Source organism: Doryrhamphus excisus, chromosome 11, assembly GCF_030265055.1.
Source record: "Doryrhamphus excisus isolate RoL2022-K1 chromosome 11, RoL_Dexc_1.0, whole genome shotgun sequence".
Classification (NCBI taxonomy): domain Eukaryota; kingdom Metazoa; phylum Chordata; class Actinopteri; order Syngnathiformes; family Syngnathidae; genus Doryrhamphus; species Doryrhamphus excisus.
In genome coordinates this window covers 10,922,376-10,941,564 of record NC_080476.1, presented here as the reverse complement: position 1 = coordinate 10,941,564, position 19,189 = coordinate 10,922,376, and the positions used below count along the sequence as shown (strand labels likewise).

At 37.1% G+C, this 19,189-nt stretch overlaps 1 protein-coding gene across 2 annotated transcripts in view; it reads right to left on the bottom strand.

Annotated features, from left to right (window-relative positions):
* Positions 1-2,168: 2,168 nt before the first annotated feature.
* Positions 2,169-19,189, bottom strand: part of panx3 (pannexin 3) — a 76,372-nt gene continuing 59,351 nt past the window's right edge. Inside the window, exons 12-18 of one of the 2 annotated variants that reach the window (XM_058086782.1) lie at positions 18,624-18,897; positions 17,309-17,327; positions 14,999-15,006; positions 13,974-14,170; positions 6,874-7,016; positions 6,573-6,787; positions 2,169-4,964 (exon numbers count right to left, since the gene is read on the bottom strand). In XM_058086782.1, coding sequence (XP_057942765.1) covers positions 4,121-4,964; positions 6,573-6,787; positions 6,874-7,016; positions 13,974-14,170; positions 14,999-15,006; positions 17,309-17,327; positions 18,624-18,897 — 1,700 coding nt within the window. In that variant the 3' untranslated portion in view covers positions 2,169-4,120. Of the gene's footprint in view, positions 4,965-6,572; positions 6,788-6,873; positions 7,017-13,973; positions 14,171-14,998; positions 15,007-17,308; positions 17,328-18,623; positions 18,898-19,189 lie in introns of those variants that run through there. The other variant, XM_058086781.1, reaches the window with a different exon arrangement.

The following is a 19,189-nucleotide window of genomic DNA, read 5'->3' as shown; positions in this document are numbered from 1 at the left end:
GCAAATGGCCCCTGAGCCGCACATTGGACGCCCATGTTTTTATAGCTCCTTGTCCGGGTTGATCACATGATATGACGGAGCATAGAAAACCTGTTTACGACCTTTTAAATACAGCTTTAACATTACATTTAGAGGCCTCTAGACATGAAGTAACAACCCTATATTCACCATTAACATTATTTAGAGCACTCTAGATATGAGGTAACACCCCTATATTCACCTTTACAGTCATAATACTCAAAACAGTAGCCTTAATTAGACAAAATAAGCCATTTAAGACTCATGCTTGTGTGTGTTGCTATAAATGTGTTCCCGACATGTGGACAGGAAGTGACGACGGGGGGGGGGGGGGGGGGGTTGAGTTGAGTTATTATATAAAAGCCTGTTGTTCCGCCAGTCAAGTCCTATTTCATAGCGTATGATATTGCACAAAACACTGCATTGTTGATACATGAAGTAGATGCAAATTGGAGCATATTCAGCAACATTCATCTCCATCTTCTCTATTGAATTCAATGCTGGGTTTTTCCTTAATCACGCCGCTTAAAGTGGATATTTTGAGTAAGCAACATCCAAATTGCTCTTCATTTGCTCTTTTCACAGGCAGTACACAAAAGCAAACAACTTTCTGCAGCCGTGTTAATTATGCTATAATTTGGTGTGCCTACAATCCACACCCCGAGTAAACCTTCTTCCACGCTTGGCAAGGTTTACGTCTCATTTCTATTATATTTCCCTGCTCTTTCCAAGCATTTGCACCAGATCCCTGCTGCTTAGTAATTACAAAGAGCCTCACAGCAGCTCACTCTGGCCTGAAGATTGAGGATGGCTCGATTACATGGATCACACAAGCCTGGGATCACTACATTTTTTTTTTTTCTCGAGATTGTACAAATGATACACATTAAAAATAAATGAGTTCAAATCAATCAATCGTTAAATGTTGACTCATCAATAGGGAATGTGAGCTGGGTTCAGACCGCTGTGAGTTTTACCCTACCGATGTTGATGTGTTGCTGTAGTCGTAATTCTCAACTCGTGTCCACCGCCGTCACGCTGGTTAATGAGCATGGGAAGCCACCCCCACGCCCCACCCCCACACACACCAGCACACAAAGCAGGAAGATAGGCTATAGTTATGGAGTCACTGATTTTGGTACGTTTATTTGCTACTACTTTTCACAGACATAACATTGTACAAAGGGCTGCTGCACGGTGTTCAAGTGGTTAGCGCGCAGACCCTCGGCCATCTCTGTGTGGAGTTTGCGTGTTCTCCCCTGTGCATGCGTGGGTTTTCTCCGGGTACTCCGGTTTCCTCCCACATTCCAAAAACATGCTAGGTTAATTGGCGACTCCAAATTGTCCATAGGTATGAATGTGAGTATGAATGGTTGTTTGTCTATATGTGCCCTGTGATTGGCTGGCTGGCCACCAGTCCAGGGTGTACCCTGCTTCTTGTCTGAAGACAGCTGAGATAGGCTCCAGCACCCCCGCGACCCTCATGAGGTTAAGCGGTAGAAAATGAATGAATGAATATTGCCCCAAAATAAATGTACAAAAAACATTGACAATATATATATATAATAATTTAAAAAATTACTTAAAATATTAATTTAGATGTATTTTGATTTCTATTAGTTTATACATTTTTATTAAATTTTTTAATATAAAAATAATTTTATTACTGGGCTGCACGGCAGTTGAGTGGTTAGCGCACGAACCTCACAGCTAGGAGACCCGAGTTCAATCCCACCCATCTCTGTGTGGAGTTAGCATGTTCTCTCCCGTGCATGCGTGGGTTTTCTCCGGGTACTCCGGTTTCCTCCCACATTCCAAAAACATGCTAGGTTAATTAGCAACTCCAAATTGTCCATAGGTATGAATGTGAGTGTGAATGGTTGTTTGTTTATATGTGCCCTGTGATTGGCTGATTGGTGAGGATAAGCAGTAGAAAATAAATGAATGAATGAACATTTTTTTATGGTATGGCGATAATAAAAAAAAAAAGCTAACCTCAAATTTTGTTTTCTCCTTATAAGGTTTTTAGTTAGCAGGTTCAGGGAATACTGGCCTCAATACTTGCAGTGGGGTGAATAGCAAAACAATGGCAATTGAAGAGAGAGATGTTCTTAAGACAATGCACACAGTATTTAGACAAATGTCATTTATTTAGAACAGATGATTTACATATTTTAAATTAACAGAAAGACTTATATTAGCAGATTGCGTAGTAATATAATAAAAAAGAAAATAAATCCAATACCGCTACATAGGTTTATGCTATTCTACTTACACTGGCCCTAGCAGTGACCCAGAGAAATCATCTTTTGGAATAAGATGGAGATATGACTAGAGTTGTTCTGTGTGGTCTCGTACCTACGGGACACTGATGCTCAACTTTCCAATTTCCTGTGAATACTTGTAAAACACACACAAAAAAAAAAACTACGACAAAAGACTTTTTCTTCTTGGCACAGCAACTGGGCTGATCAATATAATGTCTCACAGAAATGTCTTGAGACTGAGGATACCATAAATGTGTGTCAACACTCTTTGTGGGCGTAGCACTAATGGGTATTTACTTTAGAGAGTCCCAAAGACTTCCTCCCCGCCCCCACCATGTTATCGCATTGATTCAGTCCATAGGAAAGCCTAGTAATGACTAAATGGTGCAGTCTCCTTCAACTCATGGTACCCCAGGTGGTTTGGCTCTGCGAAGAGACAGAGAATGCAGTTAGGGCTTGGAATGGAATTGACCACAGATCCATCTCTTCTACATTCACTGTGTGGAATAAGTATTTGATCCCCAAGCATAACACAGCTAAAGTGGAGAGATTCTTGCTGGCAATCACAAAGATGACGTTTTCCTGTAGTTCATGAAGGATTTTTTTAGGTCTACAGTCGCCCCTCTCTACATCGCGGTTCACTTTATTGTATTTTAAATATTATATTTTTTTATGTAATAATATGTAATATATATATATATAATAAATAATATATTTGAATATTTTTTATTAAGGACTATTTGTGCAAAAATATTCAAAGACAAGTTATATGTACTATTTTGGTCACGAGTCACTGCGATTGGCTGGGATAAACAGCTGGGATAGGCTCCTGCACCCCCCGCGACCCTCGTGAGGAAAAAGCGGTAGGAAATAAATAAATGTTGTGGTTGTCTAAGGACTATTGGTCCAAAAATATTGAAAGACAGCTGGGATAAGCTCCAGCACCTCCGCGACCCTCGTGAGGAAAAAGCAATAGAAAATGAATGAATGAATGAAAGAATGTTGTGGTTTTCTAAGGACTATTGGTCCAAAAATATTGAAGTTATATGTAATATTTTGCCCACGAGTCACTGCGATTGGCTGGCGACCAGTCAAGGGTGTACGACCGCTTCTCACCCAAAGTCAGCTGGGATAGTCTCCAGCATAACCTTCAACCCTACTGAGGACAAGCGGCATAGAAAACGGATGGATGACTGAAGTCAGCCATCGCTTAATGTCCAACATGACATCGAGAAAATAGGTTCTCCTCACATTCCGTGTGGAAGTGGTAGCTTATAGTGTTCTTCCTTCTTCTCAACTACGTACTACGTACACAAACACAAGCGAGGTGCAGCTCTGTGTGTGTTCTGGCCATGACGCCATGGGGTTCTCATGTAAGATTCTAGGATATACGGGTGCCATTCATTGGCCCTTTAATGTACTTAAGTTGTCTGGTACAGTCTTCGGTTTTTATTAAATTTCGCTCTGCTTCCAAACAATGAGTTGGCGACTATGCTCCCAACTCCCTTGAGATCATTAATGCGATTTGTGGACTGATCCAGAATCACTCTTACCTCATGAGGTTATCTTGTATTTCATGTCTCTGGCCTCCATCTTACCAAATCTTCTTGCTGAAGAGTGTGTACTTTGTGGTCACATCGGACATTTTGCTTGTTGACAGGGGATCAAATACTTATTTCACCAAACCAAATATAATCTCTCTTTGTTTCATTAATCCCATCATAAAATGATGGACTGTTCATGTCTTTGTAAGGGGGTGAACTTACAAAATCAGCAGGGGATCAAATATGGAATGGAACGGAAGTGAAATAAATGACGTTCTCCACGATTCTAATTCACTTAATAATTTTCTGTGCGTCCCAAATGATGTATGTGAATATAAGCGCTAGCAGAATACGTTTGAGTGTGTAAATTAGTGTAACAGTACCAAAACTCATATTCTCCTCCACCATCGGCCTCTGTTCACTGCAGTTCACAACGCTTCCATGCGTGGCTCCCAGAATAGTCATGATATCCACAAGGTTGAGCTTCCCTTCCTCCTTGGCTTCCCGCGCCTCCTCTGCCAACTCCATCGCGGCTTCTTCCCGTTCTTCAATCTCTTCTTGGCTCAGCATTGCGTTCAGTCCTTGTCCTGCAGTTGTTTTCCCAACCTGCGGAGGTGCCAGTGAGCACAGAGCCCTAACCTTCCCATAGGACTTCAAGTGTGCAACGTTGGCCCGCAGGAAAAGCATGAGCACATTGAGATCATTCAGGGCACATCCTAGCCCGCGTTGGTTGGTGACATCCAACGCTGGAAGCACCTCATATACAGACATGAACGTTGTGTCCCAAACGAAGAGTCGAACGAGACTGAAGACGACAATTGGCGCCAACAGGACATAGATGGCACCGTTGGCCACGCTGATCACCTGAAAGACCAACTGTCCAATCATTTTACACTGAACCAGCTCAGGAACCCAGTTCTGATCCCGAAGCATGCCGCTACGCACGAAACAGCTGAATTCGTCTTGAAGGAAGGCGGAAAGGTGGAAGTAGGCGAGATAAAGGCAGGCCGCCGTCATGAAGGTCAGCAGGAGGAATCCTCGCAAAAAAAGCATGCTCACGAGGAAGTAGGAGTTTTGCTTGCATCGCATGTATCTTTCCAGTAGGGGGTATTCAAAGTATCTCTTTCTCTTGGCTCTGCAATCAAACAAGAAGAGTCCATAATCAGTACCATGTAGTTTTTACTTAAGGTCATACAGATGCAATTATATTCTATTTTTATCACCTAGATCAGACCTGCTGAGCAAATTAACCTCACAATGAAGACCACCTTCTTCAATGAAGGTAAACATAACCTTAAATAACCTTGAATCTATGCTATCTATCACTAATTGCATTTAATGTTGTATAATCCATATAAAACTATTGTTTAGAACTGTACAAAAGTGTTTTTGAACTGCTGATGACATCATAGACAGGCGACACATTTGGGTTGACATTTTGTTAGCAAGCTAAAGATGCTAACAGGACGCTTTGTGATTAAAAACACAGCTGGACTCACGCACTGCATTAATAACACAACAAACAAAGGCTAAATTTTAGATATCAACTGACAAAAACATGCTAACCGGGGCATACGCTAACCAAGCTACCACTTCACGAGTATACAAAAAATTGTCCGTAATTACCTCTTTTAAACTGTTTTAATTACGATATCCAGGGTTCAGTAGGGCATCACACGTGTATACTCGGTAAACAAACTGTTAAAGTTTACTATTTGGGAACATTTTGCCAATAAGAGATCAACTCCCTATTTACAGTAGTGTGGAACCTTAGTTAGCGTACACCCTGGTTAGCATGTTTTTGATTTACGTCGAAAATTTGTGCCAAATTGTGCCTCAGTTTGCTATGTTTGTTATTGTGTTTGTAACATATTTTTATCACACATCATAATTGTTAGCAGCTTATTAGCTTGCTAACAAAACGTAAACCAGCTCAATCAGTGGTTGACTCGAAAGGCTTTTGCTAACTAACGCAGTTACAGTTAGTTAGCGTACAACCTGGTTAGCATGTTTTTTGATTTACGTCAAAAATTTCTACCAAATTTTGCCTCAGTTTTCTGTGTTTGTTATTGTATTTTTAACATATTTTTTTATCACACAACATAATTTTTAGCAGCTTATTAGTTTGCTAACAAAATGGAAACAAGCTCAATCAGTGATTGAATCAGAAGGCTTTTGCTAACTAACACAGTTACAGTTAGTTAGCGTACAAACTGGTTAGCATGTTTTTTGATTTACGTCGAAAATTTCTGCCAAATTTTGCCTCAGTTTTCTGTGTTTGTTATTGTATTTTTAACATATTTTTTTTATCACACAACATAATTGTTAGCAGCTTATTAGCTTGCTAACAAAATGGAAACCAGCTCAATCAGTGGTTGACTCAGTTAGTTAGCGTACAACCTGGTTAGCATGTTTTTTGATTTACGTCAAAAATGTGTGCCAAATTTTGCCTCAGTTCGCTGTGTTTGTAACATATTTTGATTACAAAACATCAGCTTATTAGCTTGCTAACAAAATGGCAACTAGCTCAATCACATGTCCGTGATGTCATCAGCGGTTGACTCAGAAGGCTTTTGCTAACTAACGCAGTTACACCAACAAGTCCAACTCCGTAAACCGACAACCTGCTGTATTTTTGTCCATTTTGGGTATGTCGATGTCTGTATTTCCACCTGTGTCTGTTTATTTTGTGACATAAGTTACATTATAACCACGAAAGAAGCCAAAATGTGATCATCCTTACCTCTGCAGCTCTGCCTGAAATGTAAGCGGGTTCTTGGTAGCCTGGCGCATATCCAGAATGTTCTGGGCCAGGCGAATCGATCGGTTGTATGACTTGTCTAGTTCATCAATTATGAAGAGCAGGTCTGATCCGAGTGAAGGCACAACAAGCTGGCGCCAGATGAGTGCCGGGAGATACATTAACAATGCCATAGCCAGGAGAGAGTATGGAAACATCTAGACGAGAGTGACAGAGAAAAGATAGTTCTCAACATCTGCTGCCCAGTGAAACAGCTACGATAAAAAAAACGAAATCTACTCACTTTGTGTACCCACAGTGAACGCTCCTCAAAGTTGCCATCGTTATCAAACTCGTGATGCATAAGCGAGTCCCAGCAGTACGTATCCACATAGCTGGCCTGCTTGATTGTGAAATTGCTCGGAGGGAAACAGCTGATCTGTGGACCTGCAGAATAAGCAGCATCATCAGTAACATTATCTGCGAACATGGGGGAATTTCACGCTTATTTTGATCTTACTTCAATAATTTGCCTCCAGGCAACCCTGAGGCATTTTGATACACAGCCCACCCAGCCAGAAAAAAATGAAGTACAGTATGTTGTGCTGTCATGTTGTAATTCAGCGACAACAAACACACAAAATCATAAGAAAAATTAGACGGTCATTATTGGTAATGGTTTTATTTCATTTGAACATGCATCAGATTACAATTGAATGCATCACATAATCAGTTCACAGTTCCACATGTCCAAAAGGAGTAGGAAGAAGCAAAGCTTATTAAATCCTACCCCTCCATCTGGTACTTTTACAATCAGTAACTGTTACATTTGTTCACTTCCTGCTTTCCTAATATAGTTTAAATTAAATTTTTTAAATTTTTTTAATTTTTTTAATTTTTTAAATTTTTTTAAATTTTTTTAATTTTTTAAATTTAATTTTTTTTTAATTTTTTAATTTTTTTAATTTTTTTGATCCTTGATCCTTTGAGTTCGGGTTAGGTTAGGTTGTTCACTTCCTGCTTTCCTAATATAGCTTAAGTTTGTTGTTGTTTTTTTGTTTTATTTTTTTATTTTTTATATATAAATATATATATAAATTTTATATAGCACATCATGACTAAATTAACTTGCGAAATTTTCTTCTTGGATTATTATGACTTTATTCCCAGCTTAATCTTCCAAAAATTATTTGATTATGTTTTGTTTAATTATCATCTTTTTTATATTTCAAGTATATGCTAGAATTATATAATTAATTTTTAATCATAACATTACAAGTTTATTTGCATAAATTGAAGACTTTTTCACATTGGGATCTGACTTTTTTTTCTTCATATTTTGAATTTATTCTTGTTAAATTACCGTTGTTTTTACATTTCTGTTGATTTTTTATTTTAAATAAAAATTTTTGTCTCGTAATCTCGTAAAATTTATTTTATTCCCATGTTATTATTATAAACATAATATCCTATTTTTTCAAAAATATATATTTAATTTAATTATAATGAATAATTATTATTTTATGCTATATCATATTTTAAATTGTAAACCTTTATGTTAATGTTCATACATATATAATTTTCCATGTGTGGAGCCAGATGATAATAACAATTAAGCAAATGACCAGCTATATTTTTCATTCATTATGTTTATGCATTTGGAATCATTTTCTGTATGTAAAAGCATAACCGTAAACCAATGTAAAGATGAACGAAAGGTTTTGGCTTTCCGTGTATTGCGCAGTTTTTTGTGACAACTTACCAAACTTGGCCTTCTCCACCTTGTACTTAGTTCACCTTCACACAGCCGCATATAATTAAAGCCATGCACACCCATCTGTCATTTCCCTAGTCAGCTCCACCCTGAACCAAACCAGCAGGCCCAGGATGGAACACACCAAGACTGCACCCCGCCTCCCACTCAGAGTCTCACAAACAGCAACACAGAGCTTCTATTTTGGCCATGCAGTCTCTAATCTAATGTTAGCATGTGACTTCCAGCCCATCTCATTACAGGCTATGGGTTAAACACGGTTACTCACATGCAAGCCGCTTATAATTTCAGCCACATTTTAAAAAAATATGCAGGGACCTGTCGCTTTTTTTTCGCCAAAGGCTACATAAAGAAAAATTGAAAGACGCGGGAGGCCACTTTGATATTCTTCACCTATTTTAGAAATCTTTCAGCTTTGAAAACAGCGGGACCCCGATACTAAGGGGGGGGGTCCTGGAATGTCTGTGAGGCTATAAAGCCGCTGTACGATATAAGCATGCTTTGCTATCTTTGCAGTACAGCCCTAAACCAGGAGTATCCAAACATTTTTCACGTGCTGAAAAATGAAAGGATGCAAAGGACACTTTGATATTTTGTGTATGCTAAATATATATATTTATAATTATTTATATTTATTTATATTTATTTATATTTATTTATATTTATTTATATTTATTTATATTTATTTATATTTATTTATATTTATTTATATTTATTTATATTTATTTATATTTATTTATATATATATATATATATATTTCAAGAAGAAAGAAGAAGAAAAAGTGTATTTTTTGAATGAATTTTTTTTTCAATTTTTGCATTGAAAAAAATCCAAATATTTAAACTTTTTTCCTAAATTAACTTCCTAAATTTTCTTCTTGAATTATTATGGCTTTATTCCCAGTTTAATTTTCCAAAAATGATTTGATTATATTTTGTTTATTTCTAATCTTTTTTTATATATTTCAATAATATGATACTAGAATGATATAATGTATTTTTAATCATAACATTACAAGTTTATTCTCATAAAATGAAGACTTTTTCAAATTAAAATCTGACTTTTTTTCTTCATATTTTGACTATTGTACAATTATCGTTGTTTTTCAATTTTTGCTGATTTTTTATTTTAAATTTATTTTTTTGTCTCGTAAAATTTACTTTATTCCCATAATATTATTATAAACATTATATCTTAATTTTTCAAAAATTATATTTAATTTAATTATATTTAATAAATATTATTTTATGCTAAATCATATTTTAAAATGTAAACCTCTTTGGTAATGTTCATACATATATAATTTTTCATGCAAGGTTTGTGGAGCTAAATGATAATAATAAAAACCAAAGACCTGTGGGCAGCAAATGGCCTGCAGGCCACATGTTGGACACCCCTTTCGTAAATATGCATCGTGATATGGTTGATCTAGTCATGCTAGCTGTGCAAAGTACAAAATATGCATTTTTCTTGGGTATTTATTTTTACACCGGCAATTAAACCCTCGATGGGTGCCAGACTGTGTTTGAAGAGGAAGCTGCAGAACCGCCGCCTTATGCATTTTGTATTTCTTTGTACTCAAGACTCCGGGCTTTCACAACATACTTGTGTGGACTGCATACTTGAGCAACACTTGGAAACTTTCCCCCTTCAGGAGGGTGAAGACGGGATCATATATCATTCTTCCTCAGTGAAGCTCAAACATCCAACCAAGATATATAAGTAGAAGATAAGCAAACATAATACAAGGAGCCTATTCATCTAAGGTAGGCCACCAGCCCCCGAAAGATAATTGGATTTTTGATCCTCACAAGTAATAGTTAAGGCTCAAGCACCGAGTGATGAAAACAGCTTAAAAGTTTGCAAAGTGTGTCAGAACCGATGAAAAATTTTCTGTTTTAACAGATTATTATTATTCGGGTTTTTTTAATGCAGATTTAAGCTAATTGTACGTATTTATTCAATTAATAATTTCCGTGGCTAAATAAACTGAAATACAAATATAAGGCATTGGGAAGATGTGATATGAAGTGTAATGCAGTATCTGTGTGCGCCCCTTTAAGAAGCAGTGCCTGGAGACGTGATGTAAGTCATGTCAGCTGACTAGCGTTGACGGTTAGCTGAGTACTAGCAGTGCAGAGAGTGGCTGACAGCAGCTCCTGTGCGAATGTTCACCGCATGTGTTCTGTTCTTGTTGGTAAAGTGAGAGTCTCTCCGTATTTATAAACAGCGGCAGTACTCTACACTGGCCACTAGGTGTCAGTAACGTTACATTGATGAGGCACCTAAGGATGAACGCCGTGCATGCAGTTTTTTATTATTAGTAGTTTTTTCATGCAGATTTAAGCTAATTGTATGTATTAATTTAATTAATAATAAAATAATTTAAATAATATGTCACAATAATTAAATAATAATAAAATAATAAAAATATATAATAATAAATATAAATTTAAATAATAATGCAACATAATCAGTTCACAGTTCCACATGTCCAAAAGGAGTAGGAAGAAGCAAAGCTTATTAAATCCTACCCCTCCATCTGGTACTTTTACAATCAGTAACTGTTACATTTGTTCACTTCCTGCTTTCCTAATATATGTTAAGTTATTTATTTATTTATTTATTATTATGTTATTGTTGGATTTATTTGTATTATTTTATATTTATATTTATATATTTTTTTGTCACGTATCAAAGTACAAGGTGATTAGTGATTAGTTAATTAGTTTATTTAGTGACAATGAGTAACATTTAGTGAGTAAAGATTGCTTTTATAGTTATTACCCCATATTTCCACACAACAAGTAAGATATGGTAGAACCAGAGTGTTCTGGTGTTCACACTAATGTGTGAGTCTTATTTATGTCTGGGATTGATTATTTTGTATGATTACATGAGTAATATAAGTGGAAATGTGACTATAGGGGTGCTATCTCATGCCTGCGGGGCTCTAATAACGGTAAAAATAGAAGTTCATAATCAGTTTTTCTAAGTTTATATTCAATTTATTAATATTGAATCCTACTTTGCAGAAATTGACGGGTCTGGAACTTCCATATATGGACATTCAGTCAAACATCGAAAAGTCAAAAACTTGCAAAAACAATCTCTATTCATCGGTTAGCGGCGATAGAATTGAAACAGTGATTTTTATTTGAGTATTACACCCCAAATGCTCCTTCAAAGGTAATTTTTTTTGTGTACCGCGTTTGGTTTATACTTGACTTAATGTGTTAATTATATCTCACTTTGGCACAGTAAATATAGAGCTTATCATCCTGAGCGGCACACGTTCAACTCCCAGTAAAAGCCTTCCTGTGAAATCTCGTCAAATATATCAGTGCTCTCCTCTACCACGTCTGTGTGCAATTTGGGAGCCATAACCTCTCCGCCATTTCTTCTATCGCAGACTGCCAGTCCCCAATTAACACTGGCGCCCATCCTCATGTTGCCGCCTTTTACGCAAAGATTCTTGGCGGAGTCGACTGCCGGTGCGAGCAGGTATAGTTGTAAAAACTCATAATCCGCCCCAGCCGATAGGCAGCCAAGATTTATCAGTTGAGCGATGCAGCCTGTTCGACACAACGTTTTGCCCCGAGCACGCGCCCTCAGTTAATCAACACATCCTCTCAAACAGAACTCGCCACGAGAGAGCTCTGCCTTGTAATTACAACATGCCGACATTAGTGAATACCGCTTTCCATCAATCCTCTTCCGTGGTTATTAGCATCAGGCTGACGGTAGACGGGGGCCCACTGAGACAAAGTTAAGTTCAAAGTCAACGGAATTTCTCTCATCAACTGTTCTTACTGTACTTTCATGATGAAAATGAAAAGGATGCAGGTTTGGTTAATCTGTGAGAGAACGAGTTAATCAATTGGGAATTTCACCCAAAAGATCAGGAATGAATTTTTCCCACAGGAAATCATGTGAATCTGATGAATCCATTGCAGAAAAATACACGTTTATCGTTTTACAATACAGAAAATAATTGCAAATGCATATAAATTATGAATGAAAAGTACATATAAACAAACAATTCTTCAATCTTCACCACCTTCCGGTTTTGACATGAGATGTTTCTTGAAGCCAATAAACTCAATACTGCAACCCAAAATGGAGCCAAAGAAAATTGCAAGTGGTAATGATGATGGTAATTCATATTTTCAAACAAGAACAAAAACTGTTCTCCAAAATGGAGCCAAAGAAAGTTGCAAGTGCCGGTATTTTGATAGTAATCGGTAGTAATGATGATGGTAATTCATATTTTCAAACAAGCACAAAAAGATGCGTTCGAGTCCAGCAATAATCCGCCACAAGGTGGCACTATCTGCACCCTCTGCAACTGTTCTCCAAAATGGAGCCAAAGAAAGTTGCAAGTGCCGGTATTTTGATAGTAATCGGTAGTAACGATGATGGGTAATTCATATTTTCAAAGAAGCACAAAAAGATGTGTGCGAGTCCAGTGATAATCCGCCACAAGGTGGCACTATCTCCACCCTCTGCAACTGTTCTCCAAAATGGAGCCAAAGAAAGTTGCAAGTGCCGGCATTTTGATAGTAATCGGTAGTAATGATGATGGTGATTCATATTTTCAAACAAGAACAAAAAATGTGTGCGAGTCCAGCAATAAGCCGCCACAAGGTGGCACTATCTGCACCCTCTGCAACTGTTCTTCAAAATGGAGCCAAAGAAAGTTACAAGTGCCGGCATTTTGATAGTAATCGGTAGTAACGATGATGAGTAATTCATATTTTCAAACAAGTAGTTTTTTTATGTGGTTACGTTTATACTTGACAGTTTGCCATGTATAGTTATGAGAAAACCATTATGGGAATAAAGTAATATTATTACAAGAAGAAATTGTTGGAAAACAGCAATGATTTTAGCAGACCAGAGGCAAAAATATTATCAGAAAAATTTTGTTTTTTAGATTTTTTTTTAGACGAATAAACCCCTAAAAAGAAAAAAAACAACATTTCAGTAGCATTTAAATATTAATATATTAATTATATATATTAATATATTATTATATTAATTGTAATATAATTATATTAATATATAATACTAGTGTTTAAATATTAATGAAGAAATAGAGAATAATAATATTTAAAAAAACTGCTGTAATTTTACCACAAAAAAGTTATTTTTAACAGGTAAAAAGTCACAATTTTACAGGAATAAAATCATAATATTCTGAGGAAAAATAATGCAATTTAGTAGCATACAGATGAAATATTACATTATAAAATATGAATAAAAAATGAAAATAATTTGTAATATATTATGACAAACAAACAAATAATTTTTGGAAAAATTAGGTTGGAGAAAAAAAGCAAACTTTGATGATAATTATTGGCTATTTCACATTAGAATATCTCTGTGTTGCCTTACAAAAATGTGAAAATGGCCTTTGCATCTTTTCATTTTCCAGTACGTGGCATCTGCCTATTGTTGCATATTCCGGCATCATAAAGGACACGGCATAATGATGAAGTTCCAACACAAAGGCATGCCACGGAATCAATAATGAGCACTTATGAATCCAGGTTATGGAGACTAATTAGGGACAAAAGCAAAATGGAATACAAACAAAGGTTTTTTTTTAAAAAGGACACGTGCTTACCGAGGGACACCTCGCGGGCAAAGGCCATGCAGACCAGCAGCAGCGGCAGGCCTACAGATACATATTTGATGACCTTGTCCAGAGGAAGTTCCAGCTCCAGATGGCTGATCCGGTTAACGACGGGGCTATCCTGAAGCAAGGCATCAGATAGCAAAGCCTTTGCTGCCGCCTTGGCAATGGACATCTTGAAGAACTGAAATACGGTTTCAAAAAAGTCGGTTGAATCCCGAGACAGTCAACACAATCATATCTGTGTGTGGGGGGGTCCACACCTACCTGATGTCTTGCAGCTTGCAGCAGTGGCAGTATTGGAAAGTGTTTTATGTATTCAAGGGAGTCTTTCTGGGAACGAGGGGCTGGATTTGGGTGGAACCGGGCCGGGTTAGGTCCGAGCCTAATTACAGGGAAGACATTTGGGAGCATGCGGCCGCCCAGATGGCACTGACTTCAGCAGACCTCCTGTGCAGAACAGCAGGCCCAGCAATTATATGTGTGTGTGCTAAAGTGGTTTATTCCGGCTCTGTCATTTGTGAGACTATTTTTGACACTGGGACAGCTACTGCTCCTACATTTTTTAAACCTTTTCAGCCCGTTTTGGGTTTTTTTTTTTGTGTGTGTGTTGTCCTGTACCACTATTGGAAGCTCACAACTTGTCTTCATGCGCCACAGATAATGTTTTTTTTATTTCAGCTGTCCTTGAACACACCATAGTTTTTGTCACACATATAAGTCCAACTTAAACAGCCATCCCTCTCCACTTTGTGCTTTGTATTTCACGGCTTCACAGGAAGCAGAAACAGAAATGAGGATGCTGTGGTTCTCATTGGGGAGTGACCAGGATGGATAGGATCACTACATCAGAGAGACATTATACGTTAGAGGCCTGAGATGGTTGGGACATGTCCACAGGAGAGATAGTGAATATATTGGTAGAAGGATGCTGCGTTTAGGAAAAACCAAAGAAGAGGTTTATGGATGTAGTGAAGGAGGACATGAGGGTTGGATGGAGAAGATTGATTTGCTATGGCGACCCCTGAAGAGAAAAGACTCTATCATGATTTTTCAAAAATATATAAATCAATAATCATTGTTTTACGGTTGAATATGGTTTATTATTAGTCAAAAATGTATCATTTTGTGGTCTAAATTAAGCATTTTAAAGAATTTAAAGAATTGCTTAATGAACTATCGGGCAAATATAAGGCATTAAGATTATATGTAGTATTCTACACTGGCCACTAGGTGTCAGTAATGTTACATTGATGAGGCACCTAAGGATGAACGCCGTGCATGCGGTTTATTATTATTAGTTTTTTTCATGCAGATTTAAGCTAATTGTACATATTAATTTAATTAATAAAATAATTTAAATAATATGTCATAATAATTAAATAATAATTAAATAATTTAAACAAAACAATAAATGTAAATTTAAATAATAATGATAATAATAATCACATAATCAGTTCACTGCAGGAAGTGCAGGAACTGCATGTTTCCTATATTGGGTAATATGAATGTAAAATGTGACTATAGGGGTGTTACTTCCGGTCTAGAGGGCTCTAATAATGTTAGAAATCATATTTAGAAGGTTGTAAAGAGGTTTTCTTTGCTCTAAGTACAAAAATATTCCCATCTATTAAAGTAGTTATGGGTTTAAATTAAACAATTGTTACAATTTTTGTTATGTTAAGATGTCGCTTTAAAAAAATGAAGACTACCTCAAAACGGTGCCTGCAAAAGGTGTCATAATACAAAGTCAAATACACATTTTAATTATTAAAATTGGTCTATTGAAACACAGTAGATAATGACAATAAGTGTACAAATGAAATAAAAATATTCCCCATTGTCTATCACTTGTGCTGGAAGATCGATCTTTAAAAAAAAAAAAAAAAAAAGAGGCAATGGAGAAAAATAATGAGTAAGAAACTTCACAATCACCACTCGGAACATTAAATATAACGTGTGTTGTTTCGGAATCCCATCGGAGTACAAAACAGAGTGGAAATTCTTTCCCAGTTTGTTCAAAATGTTCAGTCTGTCTTCTTGCTTAAAATGATTTTTTTTCCTCCTTTAAAAAGTCAGCGGTAAAACGATGATGGCTTCATCGGTCAGATATTCCCAAGTCCTTGACTGTCCTGTCGTTGAGACGAATTTGAGAAGTGGGGCCGGCTGCATTCAACACACGTCTAACATCACAAAAAAAAACAAAACAAAAAAAAACAGTCAAGCATATCTCGAAGGACCAAATGCAGAAAGGAAGAGCTGTCACTGCCTTGGAGGTGAACCTTCAACCCACCCCAAAGCGACATTAGTTGTTTTCTTATGGAAGGATTTTTTTTCCACCTGAGATCCTTGGAGTTGTTTAGCAGATATGAACAAGAATTGTGCAGATTTAGTTTCCATCATTTATGCTAGGTTCATTAAAGCCGAGAGACAGAGTGTAAAAATTGAAATCTGTGGAAAAAAAATTAACAAAATTTTTATTTGATTTAGTGAAATTAGTATTTGATGTATCCATAAAACACACAAACGACTCCCATTCCTTCACAAAAGTACTCGTAATCTGCTAAAAAGAAGAAAGCCAATTGAGAGAAAAGTGAGGGACCAACCCAGAGTTACAAGGAAAGGAGCTGTACAATGATGTCAAGGGAGTTGAGATCCTTGGAGTCGTTTAGCAAATATGAACAAGAATTGTGCAGATTTAGTTTCCATCATTTATGCTAGGTTTATTAAATTTATGCTTTCCTTGTAATTAAGAGTTCCAAGGAAAGGAGCTGGACAATGATGTCAAGGGAGTTGGGAGCATAGTCATGAAGAAAAGCATTAGCAGCACACTTTGCTGTGATGGAATGACTCGCACGAGGCTTTCGGAGAATGTGACGTGACCACAAAATCGAGCTCTTTGGCACCAACTGGGATGTGGACAACCTTGGTGAGTCACGTTTTGCTTGTGGATTAACGACTTATTTCACACAATCAAATCCAAATTCACGTTTAAGCTTTATTTGATGCTTTTTCGATTTGGTTTTTAAGGGATTTTACATTATGTCTCTCTCTCTGACCCTAAAAATGATCATCAGCCTTGTGTTCTTTCTTCCCAAAAATGGAGTGGTAACTTTTCGTACCTTAATAAAATTGATTGAACATGTACTTTCCCAAAAATCAAAACATAGTTGTCCATATTGTATCTGCGTGTGTTGTGTAAACCTTTAAAATGCCACAACTTTATAAAGCAGGGGTTTCCAAAATGTTTCTCTTGAAATATAAAAAAACGGGTGAGGGGTAATTTTTATATATTTTACACTTTTTTTTTTTAGATTTGCTAATACATTATAGACATAAAATAGCCTGCATCTGGGCTTTGTGTTATTACCATAATAAAGCAAGTGTGTTATAATATTATTATTAGTTTAAGCTTAAACCCAGTACAGTGATCCCTCAGTTCCTTAATAAATTATGGCTGTTTCGTGGTTGACCACGGCCTATTATTCATGAAAAAAAATATTGATTCAAGTCACAAGGTGTCAGTAATGATACATTGATGAGACATGGAGTTAAACTGTATTACATTATTTAAATTATAAAAATTTAAAAAATAAAATAATAAACTGTATTGCATTATATTAACACTGCATGGAGTCAGCCATGGTGTGTCCAACACGACACGATAGTAAAAACAAATTGTCCTCCCAATCCGTGTGGAAGTGGTACATCTTTGGCTTCTTACTTTGTCCTTCTTACCCCACTCCGAGTGTTTGGCCTACATTGGAAAAGGGAAATAATAATCTCAAAGTCATATATTTATGAGAATAAAGTTGTAACGTTACAGGAAAAATGGGTCGTAAATTTTTCAAGAAAAAAGTCACAATATGACCTTTGCCAAAGGTCACAACCGTTTGATACCTGTCTCTGGCAATGCCTGTTTGAGAATAAAGTCATAAATCTATGAGGAAAAACCTCATAATATTAGGAGAATATTATTTTTTTCTTATAATATCCCGATAACTTTATGTTACAGGCAATGCCTGAGACAGCTATCAAAAGGGTGGGCTTATGTGACCTTTAGCAAAGGTAATATTGTGACTTTTTTCGACCGCGATAAACGAGGGACGACTGACTGTACAGTAGATTCATGTTGCGGTTTCACTTGCAGCCGTTACAGTCCACTTGCATCGGTGCCGAGTGGGTTGGCTAACTTGCCGGATTACAACATAAAAGAGTGACAGTGTCATTTTCCATTTTGAATGAAAGGCTAATTCAACGTAGTTGTATATGTCAGCATATTTGTGCTTTTATGTGAAGCATATGGCCCTGGAGCCGCACTTTGGACACCCCTGCTTTAAAGCATTGACTTCTTTACATGGCCACCTGTACTGAAAAGTGGGGCTAAAAACCTGCATTACCTTCCATTATAGTAAAACCAAATGACAATTTTTTATTTTTTGCGTTTGCTTTAATAACATCTGCTGTAATTTTTTGGATCATTGTGTCAGATGTAATTCCATATTTTGTCTACACTGTATAAGATGTGTTTCCTTCCAATGCATATGGAGTACAGCGGGCAGCGCCATTCATCTTGTGTTAGAGTGGGACGTTTGCCATATTAAGGAGTCAAGTGAGGTCAAAGTTTGTGCGCCGCTCTACTCCAGTTCCTCTCTGTGCTCCATGCTCAGCTCTCTCCTTCCCGCTCCACCGCTGGGCATCGGACTCCCCCTGTTGTTTTCGTTCTCTCCATCCTCCTCCTCTTCCTCCTCCTCCTCTTCTTCTTCCATTCCTTCCTCCTCCTCTTCTTCTTCTTCCTCGTCGTCCTCTTCTTCTGTCCCGTCCATGGAGTCGTCAGCTCCCAGCATGGCTTGCTGCATGGCGAGGGTGGCTGAGTCTGATGACAGTGACTGGAGGCTGTCCAGACTGAGAGGGTCTGGTCAGAGGCGGGAGCGTTAATATCAATTAATGACATGACTACACATCTTTTATCTGATTCCCTTATCTCTCTCTCTCTCTCTCTCTCTCTCTCTCTCTCTCTCTCTGGTATATTCCTCCATAGACTTAAATCATCTTGCTACGGCAAAGCCAACACTGGCACCTAGTGGTTGCTTTTATATTTTCATGTAAAGAGTAACAAATATTAATTCCCTGGCCACATTGTTGAATGAGGTGAAGTAATTAAGTGGCAAAATATTACTATTCGCCATTCACCAACCCGTAAAAAC